The 22443-nt window shown below is 36.6% G+C and overlaps 1 protein-coding gene across 1 annotated transcript in view; it reads left to right on the forward strand.

Moving 5' to 3' along the window:
* Nucleotides 1-6070, forward strand: part of LOC106087788 (mucin-19) — a 109026-nt gene extending 102956 nt beyond the window's left edge. The window contains exons 4-5 of the mRNA XM_059360891.1: nt 1391-1717; nt 3686-6070. Of these exons, the coding sequence (XP_059216874.1) occupies nt 1391-1717; nt 3686-4825 (1467 nt within the window). The 3' untranslated portion in view covers nt 4826-6070. The remainder of the gene's footprint in view (nt 1-1390; nt 1718-3685) is intronic.
* The last annotated feature ends 16373 nt before the right edge of the window (nt 6071-22443 follow it).

The raw sequence follows: 22443 nt of genomic DNA on the forward strand, positions 1-22443 counted from the left end.
GTGCATAAATATATTTTTCATTACGCGTTTTATCAAAAAACATCCAAGTTTACTTAAGATACCCGGTGCAAGGAATGCAACTTGAAGCAGGAATAGTCATTGCAGGTAAATCGTATTTATATTATTTTTAAATAATATATCCTATTTAAAATATTTTATAGTCACATACAAGAAGGCCAAAGTTGCGCAAAGGTTAGCATGTCCGCCTATTACGCCGAACGTCTGGGTTCAAATGCCCGCTATGCGGCGCGCCGTTCGGACTCGGCAAAAAAAAGGAGTCCCCTTACCCTTGAGTATAAACGTAAATCGGACTACACTCATTGATATGAGAGAAGTATCCCCTGTTTCCTAATGGAATGTTCATGGGAAATTTAGTAGTAGAGTTACATAAATAATTTTTTTTTTTTCATTTGAGACATGTTATTGGGAAAAACCTTATCAAAACCACAGGTAACCATGGGTTTTAGAAGCAAATAAATATCCAAAACGGCTAGAAGAAGGGTAAAAACACATCAAAGGATACGTAGAAAAATTCATCTTTAAAGTAAATAAATTTTTATAAAGCGATCAAATTTGAAATTTTTTTTGACTCAAATTATAAATAAATGACCATTTCTTAATTTTTTTAAATATAAAATGTACATGTAAAACAGCTTAATCCAAATAAAATGATAAATTGATATTAAAACTCATAAGGATTTTTCTTATAACTATGTTCAAAAGCATGCTGAAACTGAAAAACTCAACTTGATTGCATTACACTCGCATATACCAAAAATATAAAGAATTATGTATACCAAACGGGACACTTTTTTGAGTGTATAATAATAATACTTCCCGTATCAAACAAAGTTGTTTATCGCAAATATATTCCAAACGATTTATTTTTCTGCCTGTATTTGAATTATATAAAAAACATATCGTGGAATTTTGATTTTATTAAAAAAATTCAATTAATTTCGTAAAAATATATATTTTTTTGAAAATGTTATTGTAAAAATAATATTTAGAGAACATTTTATCAAGCTTACATTTTTATAAATTCTTAGGAATTTTTGCCACAAAAAATGTCATCAAAATTGGATTGAGATAGGAAATATCAATAGAAAATAACTTCAGAAGTTGATTTTGATGGAAAATATGCACTAAAATTATGTTTTCATAAAAAGTCTAATTTTAAATATTAGTTTTAATTATCCAGCCTAAATTCTAAATTCCAATAGACCTCAAAATCTTTGGTGTTATTTTTTGTTGACTTAAGTATGCCAGACATTTATTACACATTGTTGCACTTGCATTTTAATATGAAATATTTATTTGTCCTAATTTTCCGTGTTCTATTCTTCATTTTGACATCACATTCTATTTTTGTGCCTTTTCATTTCAATAGAAACAAGAAAAAAGACGCGAATTGCGCCTGAAACGATTTTGGCGCTCGCCAAAAACCACTTCATCCGAAGAATCAACCGGATACGAGAGTCCTACGCGTGCCAAGAACTCAAATGATGTCCAACGTTTTAATCATTTGCACTACACCAGTTTGGCTCAGAGTGCACCCCACCATGATGGTGGGGCGGATAGCGAAGGTGGTGGCGGTGGGGGTCGCGGCAGCAGCAACAACAAGAACAAATCTTGCTTGAGTGTGGGCGGAGGAGGATCGTCGTTGAACAATAAGCCAACATGTTCGTTGCCGTTACTGCAAGTCTGGCCAAGTCAGGTAGGTATTACTGCCGAGCATCTACATATTCACATACATATAAACATACAATAGCAACATATGAGGACTAATTAACATACAACTCACGGACAGATAGACTGACAGACATTTAAAACAATGGTCCCCCTCAGGGGCTTTTCTTTAATGTTGCCAAGATGAAACTCACCCAGTTCCGCTTTAGGCATTCCAATTTCCAACGACAATAAGAATTTCCCTAAAGAAAAACATGAGCATTTTCTTGCTCATGGGCTATCAAAAAGTCTTGGCATTTTCCTCTACTCACTGTCGAAAACACAAACAAGCAGTGATTTTCCCCTTTCCTTTTGCGTTTGTTGTTGGTTTCTGTTGTTTCATTTCGTTTCGTTTATTCTTAAATTTTTAATTAATTTTTGCTTCACATTCATACATTCAAGAGAAGCATTCTACCTGCCAACATGACAATTCTTTAACACTCTCTTTCTCTTCCCCCCTGTCGTATATATCGTAAACATGTTTGTTGCCTTTTTCCTGTTGTGTTGTCTCTCGTATTGCCCCGTCTCGCATTGCATCGTTGCGTTACGTTCGCCTCGCTCGTCTATTTCATGACGGCACTTTAAATGTGGAATCCTTGTACAAAAAAAACACACAAACATACCTCTGTCGCTCGCTCGTCATCACAACTTACATATGGGGATGCATACTTTTGTGTGTATGTGTGTGGTTCGGTTTTAAAGCCGCTGCTAAGACAGGAAGGCTTTATACAGTTGCGCCGCAACAGCGGTCCCGAAGGTCAAAGGGTATGCGTTTATATCAACTCAAAAAAAAACATCATTATGTCTCTCTTTCTTTACAATTTTCTATTTTCTTCTTAAAATCTGCTTATTTTGGTATTTATGCATGTCAACTTAAACTTTTTTTCATACTCCTCTCTCAAAATGTTTCTCTTTTATCGACTTTTTTTAATACTACTACGTTTTAAGTATTTTGTGAAACTCTAGTTTGTTTCCCCCGCTCTGTATAAAGATGCATAGAATTATACCCACCCTTTCACCCATGCCCCGAATTGTGGTGTTCTAGGAAATATCCCGAGAGATGCCACAATTTCTTTACATTTCAATACCTTTCGATTCGCAAAAGGGAGTAAATTGTATTGCTATGTCTAGAGAAGAAAAATTCTAGCCTATAAAAATCAACACATTGAGGGTAAATTCCCAATAATACTCTGGGTAAATACCCAATATGTGTGGGAATTTATTGGATAGTTATGTCGCGTATGGAACGGCCAGAAGAAAACAAGTGGAAATTGAAGCTGCCACAAGCAACACCCATCACATATCGTCAGCAGTGTTTTTAGGGGAATTTAAGGATGATTCAAAGCATTTAAATTTGGACTGGTATTTTTGATGATGTCCTTTAAGGACGCTAAGCAAGTGTACTAGTATTTCATAACGTCTGGCTAATGCTTGGATTCCTCCATTTCTGCACTGCATTGAAATCGTCGAGAACGTCCATTGGATCGAAATCGAAAGGTATTGGAATTGAACCCCATCCAACTATATCTTAAATATATACCACTGTAAGATACATTTTTTTACTCAATTTTATTTTCATAGCAACTAAAATTGTCCTGTAGATGGAAAGCAATGTTACTGTTAAACAATTTCTAGGACAAATTGTCACTGCCAGTGTAAATTTTATCATAGTCTTTATTGTGTACATAACGATTTAGAAAAAAATCAATTTAACACTCTCTAACAACTCAAACTCCCAGCATTTTTAACACACCCTACCTATGCCCCCTTTTCCACCCCCCATATTTTGCCAGACACACACTTGGGCTATGTTTTATTCTCTAGTGATTTTACTTCAATAATTTTAACAACAAAAGTCAGCACCATTTTATTTCCAATAATTCTTTTTTACTAATCGCCTATGTCAGATTGGAACTATTCCGAACTAATTTGTCACGTTTATGGTATTTATTTACAGGATTCACCCCGAGGCGAAGCGGATGGCCAGTCTTTTATTTTTCCTGCGATTGCTGAGACCAGCACCAGTAGCAGTAGCGGTGGCGGCAACAGCACCAGCACCAGCGGCGGAGGCACCACCCTGATCACCAGCACCTCGGGGGGTAATAGCAATAGCAACAGTGCCAGCAATCACTTGACTCTCAACACCGAGGAAAGGCGCAACTCACTATACTGTGATACCTTGCATGCCGGCGATTCGGGAATCGATTCGGTGCAGGCCTCACCATCACCCAATGCATTGCCCCCACCGCCGGGCTCCACCCTGATTGGCATGGCCAATCCTTCGGCTGATATTGGTTCCTGCAATGTTTCACCTGCCACCACACCGACCCAGGGTTCGCCCAATCTCTCCCTTATGGGGGCCAACAGAATGGGCGCCCGAGCCAGCATAAGTGTGGGCGCTCCAAACTATCGCCGCAAGTCCAGTGCACTGCTGCATCCGGATCATGCGCGGCTGTTCGCTTTGCGCATGAAACATGCCGCCGCCTTGGAAAGAGCCCAAACCTCGCCGGATCAAACCTCCATCGAGGATGCGACTGAGTTCCATGACAATGGTCTGGCTACAAATTTGCGTCTCTGTTCTGCCTCGTCATCGACGACGTCGTCGCTAACCTCCGTGGCCGCGGTAAGCTTGGGCGGAGGAGTATCCTCCTCTGCCGCTGCAGCAGCTGCACTAGCAGCTGCCGCCGGTGCGGGGGCCCAGCAGCGAGTCTCCGATCCGTGGCTACAGCCGCAATCAGATCGAGAAAGAGATTCTCGTCACGAACGCCGTCGTTCTTCGACTGTCACCCGTTACTCCCTCTTCGATGCGCTGGATCTTGAGTATGCCCTACTGCGAGCCGCAGCCCGAGGCTCCGTCGGTCCCTACTCTCTGAGCGAATCGATACACAAACTAACTTTCACGCAATCACTGGCCTTCCCGGCCTTGGCGCGCGGTCTGGCTTCCAAACGTCGACGCTCCAACACCAGAATGAGTTCGCGACCCCTCAACCCCAATGAATCCGGTCTGAATACCTGCGCCAAAGTGGTGACCGCGGTCATTTTAGTGGCAATCTCTTTTATGGTCTTTCTCATAGTGTATAAATTTGTACGGACGTGAGGTTTACTCCTGGCCCCGACAGATTTTCCCGTCACATATCAAAACGCCTACACGCTGACATCGTCATCGACCACAGCGCTAACGGGAAATAATAGCAGTGTATTGAAACCACTGTCGGGGTTCAGGAGAGTGTTGGGTATCAAAGAAAGAGATTGAGAAAGACAACTGCACAAAATTCGCAAAAAAAAAAGTAATAAAAACAAAATAAATCCAACCTAAAATAAGTGTTTTATTGTGATACTAAGAAAAAAACCAAGAAAATAACAATTCAAAGCCTAACCAATCCAAACAAAACAAACATTAAGTGGATCCAAATCAAATTAAGAAGAAGTAAGGAAATTATGTTATAATTCTAAAAATTGCAAAAAAAAACCAATGAAATGAAGTGAAATGTGTTAACATTTAAAGTATTTATAAATGAAAAAAGGAACAAAAACTTAACAAATACAACAACATATAATCAACTGATAAATTAAACATATCTTTTCCAAGATCTACAACAACAACTAAAATTATTTTAAAAACACACACAATAACAACCAGAACAACGCCTGCGTCAGCAAGCGTAACTGCTCCCTAACCTCCCCTTCCCTAACATACTCACACAGCCGACTCCTTCAGCCAATAGTCAATACTTTCAAATTTAGAAAATCCTCATCTCACACTAAGACAGTTCCACAAAACTGGATGGGATGATAGTCAGCCCAAAACTACTTCCCCCAGCCTTTTAGCCTCTTTTAGCTTTTAATCCAAGAGTAGAACTAGTTAACATCATAAGGCCTAGTTTATAAGCCAAAGCTTAACATAAGAAAGAAAAAAGGTTTCCTTTTTTAGAGAAATAAATTAAAAAGAAAAAAGTACACAAAAAAGTAAAACAAATAATGAATTTTTATATGAAAGAAAAAAATGCTCAAGTTGTTACTAAATAAATTCTATATTTTTGTCCCTGAAATGTATTCGCTTATCTATAAAAATTATGCAAAAAAATTAAATCTAAAGCAAATCTCCGCCCCTCCAGAGCCTCAAAACCAGAAGACTTTATAAAACAATCCATTAAAGCTCTTACATTGACTTGCACGATATACTAAAAGCATGTTGTTGTTATTATTATTTTCGCCACTATTATTTGCCATGTTATATATTGTTTGCATTGCTTCATAGAAGGATAACTTAATAACGCCGCTCACTCTTTATGGTGTCACAAACAACCAATAAAGCCCCTTATCCTCGAGGATGACACTTCTTTAATTGCATTTGGCTTCAATGTGTAACAGAGTGTTAGCAAACTTATTATTGCTGACATCGTGCTGTGTTAAAAGTTAAAAAATTAAAAAATGTTGCTAGGCCTGTGAAAGGAGTAAAAAGAAAGCAAACAAAAAGTAAATATATACCTGAAATTGCTTTTCAAAAAGTTAAAAAAAAAATCCTCTTTTCGAAGAAATTTTTTGTTTCTCTTTTTTCTCTTGTTTGAGACTCAATGGTGAATCTACAAAGTCTAGAGCGAAACTGATAGGCCTCTCCCTCCTCCGATCTTAAAAATATCAACTGGCAACCCATCGGCTTCTGCTGCCTCATATTTTCTTAGCCAGTGCTACAAGTGATATTTCGACCTTATTGTGGTTTGTACATCACAGAAATCAACGGAAACGGCTTTTACAAAAACACAAATGATTTTGCGGTAATTCGTATGTGTATGTGTATCAAAGGCCTGCTCAAGATTATTCATTTCATTGAGTATTTCAAGAACTGAACTCTTCTTTAAAAATACAACATTGTATGAGATAATTGAGAACTTTACTCATTTCTCAATTGTCTCCTACATTGTTGTACAGATAACAAGTCACAGATAATGAGATGAGTGAATGTACAAAATGAGTTCTTCAGCACTGCACGTTGTACCATGCATGTTTTCGGGTACATTTTGCTTCAGATAAAGTTCTTTTTTTCCTGTCGTCTGCTTTTGTAGTACGAAATTCGTACGAAGGCAAGGTGGTTGATTTGGCAAAAGCATGGGTAAACTCACACACACACCCCAATTTTTTTTTTATATGAGAAAACAAACAGTTTGCAAATAATTTGCGTGATCAGTTTATACTTTAAAAATGACAGTGAGACGCTTTCGTATACCTCGAGTACAGCGAGTAATTTCTCATACCTCACTATAGCAGTGATGAATTCGAGATAAACATACTCCCAAGCACTGAATGGTGGCTGTTTTTCAAAATTATCTGCTCAACAGCAACTGGTATCTTCAGTGTCTCGCTCGTCAGTTGTCTTGAAATGCAACATCATGTGGATTCAGCGTTCACGAGTTCAGCAATAAAATTCACAACGAATGGTTCTGTATGTAGCGCTATGAAGCAAACGAGCGACGTCTGAACGAATACTACCACTACAAATACTATAATATCGGTTAAAATTATTATTTATTGAAATGTACCCTTTTGTTAAAAGTAATTGGATTAACCAACAATTTCACAATTCACAAGCCAAAGGTTAGTTTTTTTTTAATAAAATGCCTAAAAGCCTAAAACGTCCTAGTATATTTGCTCATTTTGTGGCATACGTCGATATTTCCATGTTAGTAGAATTGACGGTGAAATGTTAAACAACGTCATTACAAGAAGAATAAACAAAGAAGAACTAAAGTTAAAAATTAAATAAGGGTCAAAAAAGGGTATTGATTAAAAAGGGTCACAACGATAACCCCGACTGGCTGCTGTATGGGTATTCAGGTATGTAGTGGGTATTCAAAGCTCGGGTCGGTTGAATTTGCAAATCAATATTCAGGAACGAAATTAAATATCTTATATATAAAAATCAATTTGTGTTTGTAGATTTGTTTGTTAGTTTGTGTGTTCCTTATAGACTCAGAAACGGCTGAACCGATTTTTTGAAATTTTCACAGATGGTGCACAATGACCCCGTGGTGAAAATAGGGTACTACATTTTTCGATACCTGAAGGGGGGCGGACCCTCCCACTTACCTTAATTTTCAGAAATGCCAGATCTCGGATATGGGTGGTGCGATTTAAGCGAAATTTTGTGTGCTCTCATATAGTACCCAAAAATAAAAATTTGGTATCCAAATTTCGGATGGGGTACCTAGGGGAGCTGCCCCACCCTAAAACCTACCAAAAATATATTTAGACCAATCACGACAATATGGGACTCAAATGAAAGGTATTTAGGATAAGAAAACGTATCTGATATCCAATTGTCGGACCAAGTGCTAGGGGGACCACCCCAAGCTCCCAAACACCCCTAAATCGGACATATTTACCGACCATGGCAATATGGGACTCAAATGAAAGGTATTTGCGAGTAGAATAGGAATCTAATATTCAAATGTGGGACCACGTTTCTGGGGATCCACCCCTTCCCCAAAACACCCCCCAAACTGGACTTATTTACTGACCATGGGAATATGGGGCTTAAATAAAAGGTATTTGAATGTAGAATACGAATCTGATATCCAAATATGGGACCAAGTGTTTGGGGGCGGCCTCTCACCAAAAACATCCCCCAAAGGGGACAAATTTACGACCATAGCAATATGGGGCTCAAATGAAAGGTCTTTGGGAGTAAAGCACGAATTTGATATCAATATTTGGGAAAAGCGCCTATAGGGCCACGCCTCCCCCACAACACCACCCACATAGTAAGTATTTTCTGCCTATTGCAATATGAGGTTCAAATAAGAGGGGTTTTAAAGTAGAACACGAATCCGATATATATTTTCAAGGCCAACACACTAAGTGTCCGCCCCCCAAAACGGTGATGTTTGCCTACTATGGAAATATGGGGCTCAAATTAAAGATATGTGGGAGTAGACCACGTATCTGATATAAACAACCCCCAAATAGGACGTATATTTTCCGGGCTTAGTGTTTGGGGGACCACTCCAATCCCCAAAACACCCCCCAAATGGGCATATTTACCGACCATGTGGATGTCGAGCTTAAATGAAAAGTTTTGGGAGGTAGAGCAAGAATTGATACCCATTTTCGGGACCAATTTTCTGGGGGTCTACCCCTTTCCCAAAATACCCCACAAACAGCAATTTTTTAGTGACCATCGCAATATGGGGCTCAAATAAAGGTATTTGGGAGTAGAATACGAATTTAATATCTAAATGTAGGACCATGTATGTAGGGCCTCACCCCTTTCCCAAAACACCCCCAAAGGGGAAAAATTTTTCGACTATGGCAATGAAAGGTATTTGAGATTAGAAAAAGAATTTGATAACCTATTTTGGGCCATGTGTTTGGGGGACGCCTCATCTTGTAAACTCCTCTAAAGTCAATGGCAATATGGGGTTTAAATAAATGGTATTTGAGAGAAGAGCTCGATGCTGATATTTTTTCACGGCCAAGTATCTGAAGGACCACTTCTCCCCCCAAAAAAACACCACTAAATCAGACATCATGAGAATATCGGGCTGAAATGAAGTATTTTAAGAATGGAGTACACCTTGCATCCAAACAAAAATTCGTCGACCAATAAAGATCATATGGGATTCAGATAAAGGCACTTATATTGCTAAACTGTTAGTCAAGTCAGCATTGTATTTCACTTAAAGATCTTTAATTGTCGAAAATAAATATTCCAACTAAACTTTTGTTGCATATAAAGTAAAAGAAGGCGCAGCAAAGCGGGCCCGGGTCAGCTAGTAAGCAATATAAAAAACCACAAAGGAAGGACAAAAGTCGGGCGGTGCCGACTGTGCCTACACCTACCTTATAAGTACAATGTGGGAGCTATATCCAATTCTGAACCAATTTTGATGGACCTCGGCGAGTAAATATGTTCAAACTGTAATAACTACAATTGACAAATGACAATGTTATTGCAAATTGGCCAAAATTTGAAAAACATATAAATAGGAGCTATATCTAATTCTGAAACGATTTCGAGCAAACTTCTCAGATAATGTGGTAGTCATCTAGGAAAGCGTTAGACAAAATTTTGACAAGATTGGTCAAACAATTAACATGGACAGGCAGACGGACCGGCAGACAGACGGACATTGCTAAATCGAATCAGAAAGAGATTCTAAGTCGATCGGTATACTTATCAATAGGTCTATCGCTCTTCCTTTTGGGTGTTACAATCAAATCCACCCTGAACCACAGTAGTGGTGTAGGGTTTAATTAATTTTATTAAAATAAATGGGCTTTCTCATTGTTGCGAAAGCAATACCGCAAATATGATTCGAGTCAGTGCCTTCTGTTGATGCACATTTTTCACATATCTCTTTTTTAGCTCGAAGACAAAACGCTATAAATGTTGGGAAAAATCGGTTCAGATTAAGATATAACTCCCGCACACAAATCGGGCGTAGTTACTACAATTTTCACGTGAAGTGTACGAAATTTGGTATGGAATGCTGTATCGGTTCAGATTTAGATATTGGATTACAGGTTATCTAGTAGAGGAGTCTGACATCAGACTCAGACAATTTTTGTCCATGAATAACACAGTGTAGACATACCATAACCGCTGGTGAAAATCGAAGCCACGACCTTGGCACTAATAATGCCAGCAGCTGAACACATAACGCATAGCTTTTTAAGAAATTTTATTTAAAACAAAGTTTTTTTAAATCAGAGTGCTGTGCAAAATTTATTTTTTTTAATTTTTTTTTAGTCCATTATCAATTGATTTTTTTTTTTTATATTTATATATATTTTTTAACTTTTAAAATAGATAGTCAGATATATAGATTTAATCGACTTAGAGTTGTGATTGTTGTTTATATTACTTTGCTTTTTTATTAACTTTAATTCCAACAAACATGAATACTTCAATGCCCTGCTGAATTGAGACGAATAAAAAATTCTCTTATCTTATTGCACAACAAGTCATTGAGAGCGAAAGTTGTTGGGATAAAACACTATATACGTATTAAAATCTTTTAAATGCTAAATTCCTGATCTTCCATATCAATTGCTCTAGCTCCGGCTTTGTCCTATGAGGGAGATTTGCTTGCTTTTATCGACTGATTGCAAAGTTTTATGTTATGCTGGCTTCCCTCCTACTCTTTAATCGAAATTATTCGAACTTTTAGCTTAAATAGTTTAAATCTCTTCATATATAAGCGCCTATTTGTCTTTATCAACTCTACCTTTTTACCTACTAAAGTGCCTGTATTTATTACTTACATAGTACATATGTGTACATTACAATCTCAAATTTTTATAGTTACTCTAAGCTTCGAATTTAAAAAAATTTATCTTTTAATTTTTAATGCCTGAATAAAATGAAAATGTAGAAAAGTAAGAGTAGATAAAACCAATTTCAATTGCATACATTCTAAAATGAAACAAAAAACTACGCTGATGTTTTTCTAAATAAACAAATAAGAAAAAATAATAATAAAAACTATGCAAAAACCCTACTTATGATATAAAAATATAATATAAATTAAAAATATATATCAAATAATTACTAAAGTAAATATATATTATACAATAGCTATACAATACAACTGACTTCACAAAATGAAGCATAGAAGACATGAAAGCCCATATCACATCATTATTTGCACATCATGCACATTGTCCTAAACACTGATACCATCACATCGATAACCCTTGATAAAAATAATAAAAATTATCCGACAAAGCCGCTTTTCTATACTTTGTTAATTCCGAAGTATGTATTGCCAGTTAAAATATTCTTTCTGATGTTTTTAGATACATGTGCATATCAAAGAAATAAAATTAACTAATAAATAGATGTAAATTGGATGGAAAAATTTCGTTCTTAATTATTTAAGAATTACTTTAAACTAAATTTCGTTTGGATTCCACATGTCTTTTCGACGGTTTTTGGAATGAAACGCGTACAATTTTTAGGATGCGTTTCAGGTTCACCACCGACAAATCCGTTATATACATACGAGGGTTGCGTTCTATATTTCGGGATTAGAGAAGACAAAAACAAACATTAATCGCTTTATTGTTTTTCAAAATATTCCCCATTAAGATCTATATACTTTTGCATGCGTTTGAACCAAGTGTCGAATCACTTTTGCCACTCTGATTAAGGTATCTCCAAAACAGGCATTCTGAACCCATCAACCGGTTCTTTAGGTGTCGAAAACCGTTGACCTCTCATTTTATTTTGTACGTACGGGTATGAAAAGAAGTCATTCGGTGGCAAGTCAGAACTATACGGCAGATGACTCATCAAATCGATGTTTTGACTGCTCAAAAATGCAGTTGTTTCGTATTTTTGGAGCATTTCTTTCGACCGATTGACACAAGCCTTTTTTAAGCGACTGACAAAGTGATAATGCATCAATTGATAGAGATGTTGATTTAGATGAGATTAATAGGAGTTTCTTGAACATATCTTTTCCTGAGCCAAACGTACATTTCTCCGACAGTGAATTTAGTAACGTATACCATAGTAGTAACAACATCTCACCAGACCTACGTTTTGATCTTGAGCGTTTTGAACAAAGCGATATCGTTAGCGCTGTAGAATCGATTAAGTCTTATGCCATTGGTTCTGATGGTATAGACCCAAGATTTTTTTAGGATAATTCTACCCTTTATTCTTCCGTATATGTGCCATCTTTTTAACAATATGTTTAAAATAGTTGCTATCCACAGTCTTGGAAACGATCAAGGATAGTCCCAATACCAAAGAATAACCAGGAATTTAGGCCAATAGCAATACTTCCATGCGTCTCTAAGATATTTGAGACTCTAGTCAACCGGAAAATATCTGAATATATTTCCAATAATTCGCTGCTAACAGATTTTCAATCTGGTTTCCGGCCAAAGAACAGTTGCACTACTGCACTTTTGAAAGTAGTTGAAGATGTAAGGTGTGATATTGACAACGATAAAGTTATCTTTTTTGTTCTTTTAGATCATTCGAAAGCATTTGATTGCGTTGATCCCAATATACTTTGCCTTAAACTGAAACATTTATTTAAATTTTGTGAAAGAACAAGGGATCTTAAATATTCCTATCTTTTGAATAGAAGCCAATCGGTATGTGTTGATAGCCGGTGTTCTAGTTATCTTCCAGTCTCAAGGCCCACTCCTTTTTTCCTTATATAGCAATGACCTTCCTAGACAGTAACACAACTGTGGTATTCATATGTATGCCGACAACGTACAGCTGTATATGAGCTCCTCGCCGGAGAGGCTGATCGATGGCGTACTTCGACTTAATAATGACTTGGATAGGATAAACACGTGGGCAAACGCCAACGGACTACTTTTAAATCCAACAAAGTCAAAGTGCCTTGTAATTGGTAGGAATCGTGTGACAATGCCGCCCAATCTAGATGTGGCAATTGCTGGAGCCCCAATTGAGATTGTTTCATCTGCAAGAAACCTTTATTTGGAGTTTGATGATAGACTTTCATGGAAGAATCATGTCAGTATGACAGTGGGCAGGACCTACGGCGTTTTACGAAACTTATATATGAGTCGACAGTATACACTTTGTCAATAAGAATGCTTTCGGCTAGGACATTTATTCTGCCGAAACTATTATACTCTTGCGAGGTTTTTTACGGTTGTGATGTAACTCATAGGAATAAATTGCACGTGGCCTTTAACGACGTCGTTAGATACATTTTTGGTTTGCGTAGAAGAGACCGTGTATCTGACTTTGCCAGACAAGTATATGGTGTCTCTTTTAACTCGTTCCTTAAGATACGCTCGTTGCAAATGATCCACAAGATAATTTATACCAATGAACCGTCATATCTGGCTTCTGTATTGCGTTTTGCCAACTCTACCAGAGGTAAACAAGTAATACAAATACGTCATCAATATCGTGTATCTGAACAACAGTTCTTTGTTAATGCTATATGTCTCTGGAATAATCTTCCCAATAGTATACATTTTCTTTTAAGTTACTGTAAATTAAACAAATCTCAAAGTGTCAAGCTTTACGATAGAGCTGTCAGTTGGCAGATTGCAACACAAAGGTTGCCCAATGCCGAAATATAAAAGGCAACCCTCGTAGTTATAAAGGCCATCATAGTCTTGGAGGCCACGGTGGCGCAGAAGCTAACATACAACCAGCAAGGAAAGGAAAAAATTCGGGCGGAGCCGACTATATAATATCCAACACCACCTACTCTACGTTCTACTTTTAATATAAAGAACTCATCTCCATCTAGTACTTTAATTTTGCTTATCTATTGAAATATCGAATAGAACTTTATAAGATTTTCTTACGATGGGACAAAAATTGCTCCTATATGCATATAATATATATATATAGGAGCAATATCTAAATCTTTGACGATATTGATGAAATTTTGCACACATACTGGAACATCAAACGAACATTTCACGCTCAATGTTGAAGAGATCTGACCTTAAAGACCATATCGGACGAAAGATATATATGGGAGTTATGTATAATTCTGAACCGATGTTTATTTTATGAAGATCGGACCAAAATTGTGGCTTCTACAGCCTCAAAAGGTCATATCGGATGAGAGAGATATATGGGAGCTATATCTAAATCTGAACCGATTTTGTTCAAAATCATTAGCGTTCGTCTTTGGACCAAAAAAGTAAGTTGTGCAAAATTTTACGAAAATCGAACAACAAATGCGACCTGTACCTTGATCACAAGAATACATGGACAGACAGACATAGCTTAGTGAACATAGCTAAATGGAATCAGAAAGTGATTCTAAGCCGATCGGTATAGTTAATAATGGGTCTAGCTCTTAGCGTTGCAAACAAATGCACAAAGTTATAATACCCTGTACCACAGAGGTGGTGTAGGGTATAAAAACATTGTTCAGCGATGACTGTCCCCTCGCTAATATTACCGAAAACTGTCAGATACTCAGGCGTACTAAGTGGTGTCGCTTTGCAGCACGCCATTCGGACTCGACAATGAAAAGGAGCTCAAACTTCAAACGGAAGAGATATAATGCACATTGGCATTATACCTCTTATATACGCCCTGGAGTACCTACTCAGATATGTCTATGTTTGATTCATATTCTACTCCCATATACCTTTCATTTGAGTAGCATAGTATTCGATTTATGTGTCCATTCTTAGGATTTTTACGGTAAGCACACTCTTTTAAACGCCATATATGCTTTTAGAGATAGTATAAATTGAATTTGTAAAAAAGTCTTATTTTTAAAATATCAGATACGTGTTGTCTTACAATTGACAGATGTGGGGGCGGATAAAGTGTTTGTTGTCGGTGAGGCCGAAGTACGTGATGGATAGTTCAGAACCATATCCAAATCATTGAGAAGGCTCAAAATGTGTCTTCGCTCGGACTGGGGCCAAAACAGGGACTAACGAACTACTTGTCTTCGGTAAGAAATATCTGTGTGCACTAACACAAGTACTAACAGAGCACTGTGCGAAAATCTATGTGGCGGCACGCTATGGTATCCCTCATACTGTATGAACGTCTTTGGTAAGAACAAGGGTTGAACGATCCTGCACAAGTTTTACAAATCTCCGGATTTGCTGGATTACGGATTCTCCTCTCCCCACTGGGAGACTTTGCAAATTTATCTCATACCTTGCAAATGTACCTCTCATCAAATGTATAGACAAGACGGAATGGTTTCGAAATGCGACGCAATGCAACATGGCGTCCACATCTATAATTACCATTTGTGGACGCGCAGGTATTTAAGAATGCATATACACAAAGTAGATAAAGGTAGCAATAAAACATTCCTCCAAGAATTGAAATAGACTGGTTCACTTCTTACCCTCTTTTCTAGTCTCTGGATTTATGTTGTAGAACTACACCTTTTTCCCGTATACGTTCTAACCTCTTATAAGGATCTCACAGTACACAGTGTTGACAAATTGAAAAATCTTGGGAATAATTCTTGAACTGTTCCATGACGCTTGAGAGTTTGTCACCTCGAGCATGTCAAATTTTGAATTGCTTGCCAATCGGCATGACTTCTTTAAAGAAAGAGCTTGTAAAACCTTACAAAAAATATGATGAAAAGTCTGGAAAGACTGTTTATGAGTTATTGGACATGCAACACATTTTTTTACCCACATCCCAAGAATGGGGGTGTATTCATTTTGTCATTGCGTTTGCACTACATCGAAATATCCATTTCCGACCCTATAACGTACCTATATTCTTGATCAGCGTAAAAATCTAAGACGATCTAGCCATGTCCGTCCGTCTGTCTGTTGAAATCACGCTGCAGTCTTTAAAAATAGAGATAGTGAGCTGGAACTTTGCAAAGATTCTTTTTTTGTCCATAAGCAGATTAAGTTCGAAGATGGACCATATCGGACTTTATCTTGATATAGCCCCCATATAGACCGATCCGCCGATTTAGGGTCTTAGGCCCATAAAAGCCACATTTATTATCCAATTTTGCTGAAATTTGGGGAAGTGAGTTGTGTTAAACCACTCGACATCTTTCTTCAATTTGGCCCAGATCGGTTCAGATTTGGATATAGCTGCCATATAGGCCGATCCGCCGATTTAGGGTTATAGGCCCATAAAATGCGCATTTATTGTCCGATTTTGCTATATTTGGGGCAGTGAGTTGTGTTAGCCCCGTCGACATCCTTCTTCAATTTGGCTCAGGTCAGTCCAGATTTGGATATAGCTGCCATATAGACCGATCTCTCGTTTTAAGGGTTTGGGGCCATAAAAGGCGCATTTATTGTCCGATTTCGCCGAAATTTGTGACAGTGAGTTGTGTTAGGCTCTTCGAAAATTTTCCACAACTTTGCCCAAATCGGTTCAGATTTGGATTTAAAGTCTTGGCCCCATAAAAGGCGCATTTATAATTTTATATCACTGAAATTGGACACAGTGACGTATGATAGGCTTTTCGACATCCGTGTCGTATATGGTTCAGATCGTTTTATTTTTAGATATAGCTACTAAAAAGACTAATATACTGTTATACACAATTGAACAATGACTTGTAGTTATTAGTACTTGGTCCAAATCGGAACATATTTCGATACAGCTGCTACGGGGCTTAAGGTATGCATTTTTCCCCGAAAGGTGGTTTTTTTTTACGAATGGTGGTTAACATATATACCCGAGAAGATGGGTATGCAAAGTTCGGTCCGGCCGAACTTAACGCCTTTTTACTTGTTTTTTAATATTTTAGTTAAAGTATCGTCGGTATTTTTGAAATTGTGGGATTATTTTTAAATCAATTGTAAATGTTATGAGACTAATAGAAAGGTTACAAAATTCTGCGAGAATTCAATGGAAATTTGTCCTTTGTTCTAACAAATAATAAAATTTCCGAAAAAAAGCTAAATTTTGCTTTTATTTTGCAAAAAAATTAACATCGTTATTACCTTCATAACTGTGTTTCCAGTAGGTGTTATTTTTTTTAAGATCCTAAAGAGGATTTAATGCAGATGCGTATAATGCTGCAGAAATCTGAACTTGACCAACTAACATATATGTTAAGCCCGTCCTAAAATTGAACATTACTAGACAAACAGAAACTTTCCTCTAATTTTTCAAATCGCAAAGAACCGATTCCCAAGTTCTTAACACTTTCACATAACCCCACACGCCTACTAACTAACTTATAAAGGTATTTAAATACTAGCCTTACACGTTTGAGAAACAGCTAGTTGAGTAAGAAGGCTCATTTTAGCGAAGTTTGTACCTTTTCTGGTCATTTAGAACGCTTTTTATAAAATATTTGTATACTTCTTGTTTTTATTATGTAAAGCACAACTTTATCTATAAACTTTGAAAAAATCATAATGACATCTCCATTCGTTTCGACTTTATCTCTCTTTAAAGTTACACGTCACTTAAGAAGGATAATTTTAACAAATATACAATTCATATTGGGAATTTTTTCGCGCAATTTCTTTTATTGTAATAGTCCCTTGAAATACTTTTCCAAATATGTGTGGTACATATATAAAAGGTGTAACGTTTTCCCCCTAATTTCATTTGCAAATTGCTAACCTAAGGTGAAAAATTCCTCCAGAGGTGTCTAAAAATCTTGTAGGCGGACCTTATATACAGATTCAGATTGCTTACAAAACTTATAAAAATTCACGTTTTAACATCCAACACTTCAGTCCAAAGTTATGCGTGTTAGAAGTCCAATGATGATCCAATTAAAAAAGTGATTAAATTTTTTCGAAAATTTCAAAAAATGCGTATAATTTGTGAAACACGGATGTTTTTCTCTTTTTTTTTCAAACTGTGGTCGTTACTGGGTGCAGGATGTGATCCATCAGCGATGACACTAGATTAAAGCAGAGCTGAATTTTATACTACTTTTCAACACACTATTTATAGGTCGATCCTAATACTTCAAAGGCTTCAAAATGTGGTTGTGTTTGCGAATAGCTTGGTTTTATGATGATAGTTTAGACGAACCAGCTTCAGTATTTTAATGAAAATTTTGCTTTTGCGCTCATTTTAATTTGCTCTCAAACTAGTTTTATGACTTCAGCAGCCGCCTACGTTCTGCTTAAATTACGCCGTTAATTTCTCCCCTGAACTTTATTACAATCGATCAAAAATCCGTTTTTAATGGAAAAGGTATCCGGAAAAATTGCATCCAACTATTGCTGCATATGGCTTTAATTTGCATCGAGTATTTATCTTAAGTCCTAAGTCCCAAAGTTTTCCTAATTTATTACAGATAAAATAAGAATAGGTGGTAGAACTAGAAATCAGAAATACGAAGAGATTTCTACGGTTGTAAACTTGTTTCTTTCTTTGCCCACTAACTTTTACCCGATAGATGAAATAAATAAATAATTGATGTCAAATGGCGTCAACCGTAAGTGTAATATAAAACTTGCTTTCATAGATAAAAGTGTGCCGACTAATTATATTTTAACACATTTCCTTACTTAAGGTGGGTATTAAGTTATTTTCCCTGTAAAAAAGTTTTTTTTTTTTTGAAGAAAATCAACAATTTTAAATGTAAATTTTAAGATTTTTTAAAAACTCTAGGTTCAACACAGCTTGCTACTGACCGATCCTAACTCACCAAGAACTCCATATCAATTGTTTTTAATCCTGTATCGAAAATTATGGAATTGGATAGAAAAAACGAAATGGTATCATTTGCAATAATTATTATAAAATGTAAATTAATCTGGGTAATTCGGTCTGCAAAGAAAAAGTCATTAACCCATTAAATGCGAATGGGTAGAAAAATACACAAGAATGGAGCTGTTTTAGTAACATTCCAGCCCGAGCTAGGAAAGAGGCATCTTAATGAATTTTGGATTGGGGGTAACCAGGACGTCTAAAACTACTATTTTTCTCATGATATAAGGTCATGTTTCAAAAACCAAAAAATTTAATAAAAAATTTTTAAAAAATTTAATACGTCAATATAATTGCTCTAAATTTCATCCAAATTGGACAAGGAAATCAAGGGTCAAGCGTAATCGCTTAAATTTTTGTATTGAAAAATATTTATTAAAGATTGTCTATAGAAAAAATTTATCGAAATCTTTATTTAAAAAAAAATAATTTCGTGAATGCCCGGGTTGCCTTTAGACAATATGTCATTGAAAATTCGCAATTAGAAAAAAATATCTTTTAAAATTTTTTCTTTACATAGAAAAAAAATCATTTTGTATTTTATTTTGTGATTTTTTTTAGGTTTTGTTTCTGTTTGGGACAAAGAAGCATAATAAAAACAAGTAGGAGCGTGCTAAGTTCGACCGGGCCGAATCTTATATACCCTCCACCATGGATTGCATTTGTCGAGTTCTTTGCGCGGTATCTCCTCTTTTTGGGGAAACAAAAATTAATGAATAAGAACTGTTATGCTATTGGAGCTCTATCAGTTTACAGGCCGATTCGGTCCACAAATGAATTGTATGCTGAACATTGCAGAAGTCATTGTGTTATATTTCAGTCCATTCGGATAAGAATTGCGCCTTGTAGGGGCTCAAGAAGTAAAATCGGGAGATCGGTTTATATGGGAGCTGTATTAAGCTATAGATCGATTCAGACCATATTGCAGGCAAAAAACTTGAAAAATAAAAAACGTGAGTTTTGCGGGTAGTCGCTTGTGTCAAGCGCCAAGTTGTACATACATATTGGGTTGCCCAAAAAGTAATTGAGGATTTTTTAAAAGAAAGTAAATGCATTTTTAATAAAACTTAGAATGAACTTTAATCAAATATACTTTTTTTACACTTTTTTTCTAAAGCAAGCTAAAAGTAACAGCTGATAACTGACAGAAGAAAGTATGCAATTACAGAGTCACAAGCTGTGAAAAAATTTGTCAACGCTGACTATATGAAAAATCCGCAATTACTTTTTGGCCAACCCAATATAATTAAATAGATTTCACACCATTGGTGAAGATTCTGACTTTTGTATTATGTGAGATGTCACTGCATCTCCAAATTTTGTTGAGCTTAAGATAGGTGCTTCTAGCCTTGTTGATACGTACGTCTGCTTCCGATCCTCCGTCCTTTGTTATTTTGTTGCCAATGTAGAATAATTTATCAACTTCTTCAATGACAGGGCCGTTTATAGTTTTTGGTCGTTTGGTCTTAGCTATGTTAATTTTCAGGCCTACTTTGATCGCGTTCTCATTCAAGAGTTCCAATTTCGCTTTTATGTGCTCAAAGCAGTATGCACACAAGCATATATCATCCACGTAGTCGATGTCTCCAAGAAGCCGTTTATGCCCCAGCGAATGCCATAGGGTGGCTAAACATTTGTAGCCTCTAAGACGGAATCTAGTAAAATTAAAAATAGCGTCGGTGATAAAGTGCACCCTTGCTTCACTCCTTTATTAAATCCGAAATGACAGCTCCCTTTTCCATTGGAACGGACTGAAACTTCTAAATTCCTGTACAGCTCCCTAATTTGCGTCACGATCTTTTCAGGGATGCCCTTATTCAACAGCGTGCTCCACATTGAACTTTGCGAAACTGCGTCAAAAGCATGCTCGAACTCGATGAATAATAGGTATAGGTGTGTATTTAATTCTGCAGACAGTGTTTATGCGTTAGGAGTTAATGTGGTTAGCACAAGAACGTCCTGGCCTGGAACACCAGCCTGTTCCTTCCTCAAATTGCCCTCAAGTGTAGACGAAATACGCTGCAGAAGAAGACTAGCCATCACTTTATTTATTGCGTTTAGCAATGTAATCCCCCTCCAGTTTTTACACTGGGTAAGGTCATCCTTCTTTGAGATTTTTCCCATTCCCCCACCTTCCATTCCGGGGACAGCATTTGTATCCCAGGCGTCTCTGATTGCTGAGGCGATGGCTTGAGCAATGGAGTGTGTCCCATACCGCAAAAGTTCGGCAGGTACGTTGTCAGGACCGGCTGATTTGTCGTTTTTGAGTGAGACCAAAACGGCCTCCATTTCTTCGCAGGTGGGTGGGGTTGTAGTTATATCCCTGCGTGGGTTTCGGCGCACAGGGGGATTAAGAGTGTCGGAGCTTACGTCCTCGAATACAGGTTCTTCAGAGCTGAAAAATCTGAGCCGACGCATAATTGCTGTTCGGGTGTCGTTAATTCCGCCCCGTCCTCATATTTTATTTGAACTTTGAACTTGAACTTTGTGCTTTCCGTTTCACGACAACTGGACGTAGATGTAGAGTGGCCATTAAGAGCATCTGGTCACTATCGATGTCGCCTCCACTTCTAGTTTTGAGATCCATCAGCGAACCCAGGAAGAGTTTGCTGATAAATACGTGGTCGATTTGATTTCGGATGTTACCATCTGGTGATTCCCAAGTATATTTGTGTATATTTTTATGGGAGAATTTTGTCTCCTCAATAAAAAAAGTCAACCAATTTGTCGCCATTGTCATTCCCGGTATCGCCAAGTCATTATATTACCATGATTAATTGAAGATAAATCTTGTTATTGGCCACCCTCATGAAGCATTCAGATATGATATTGTATGATGGAAGTACATAAAATGCTGTTCTTTTAGAATAACTTTCAATTTAATTTGCTGGGATGTTCTAATGATAGTACAGAAATGAAAAGAAAATGATGAGTCTACGGAAGTCTTTCCAATGCAAACTGTTTCGAGAAATATTTCTATGAAAAAAAGGGAGTGAAATGCTAACTCCCTTTCAAAAACATCGTTGTCGAGAATTAATTTTTTTTTTTTTTTTTTTGCATAGAAACATTTCTCGAAATGTTATATTCTTAGAAGATTTAATTAAAATATTCACATTAAATTTCGGTGATATATATATTTTATAGAAACACTTAAAAATTTAATTTTTATATATAATAACGTCACATATCATTCTGTCTAACACATATCATTCTGTCTATAATTTGACTAAAACTTCAATACCACTCCACTATTAACTCCTCCACTACAAACCTTAAAACCAAAATATGTGCTTAATAAAAACAAACAAAAGCAAAAACCAAAAATAGTCCCAATGCTAAAATATTTCAAAATGTTAGTTTACTTTGTGAATTCTTTTAAGGAAAATTTAGTTTCAATAATAAAATTAAATTTTAGTGTTCCTTAAATTTCAATTAGTCAAAGTCGAAAAAGTGTAAACTAAAAATAAATAAAAATTTCTTGACAACATTTTAAAAGAAGAAGAAAGCACACTTCATCATCAAATGAGAAAATTACAATCAGTTACAAACAACCAAAACAAAAAATG

The sequence above is a fragment of the Stomoxys calcitrans genome, chromosome 1, assembly GCF_963082655.1.
Source record: "Stomoxys calcitrans chromosome 1, idStoCalc2.1, whole genome shotgun sequence".
NCBI lineage: Eukaryota > Metazoa > Arthropoda > Insecta > Diptera > Muscidae > Stomoxys > Stomoxys calcitrans.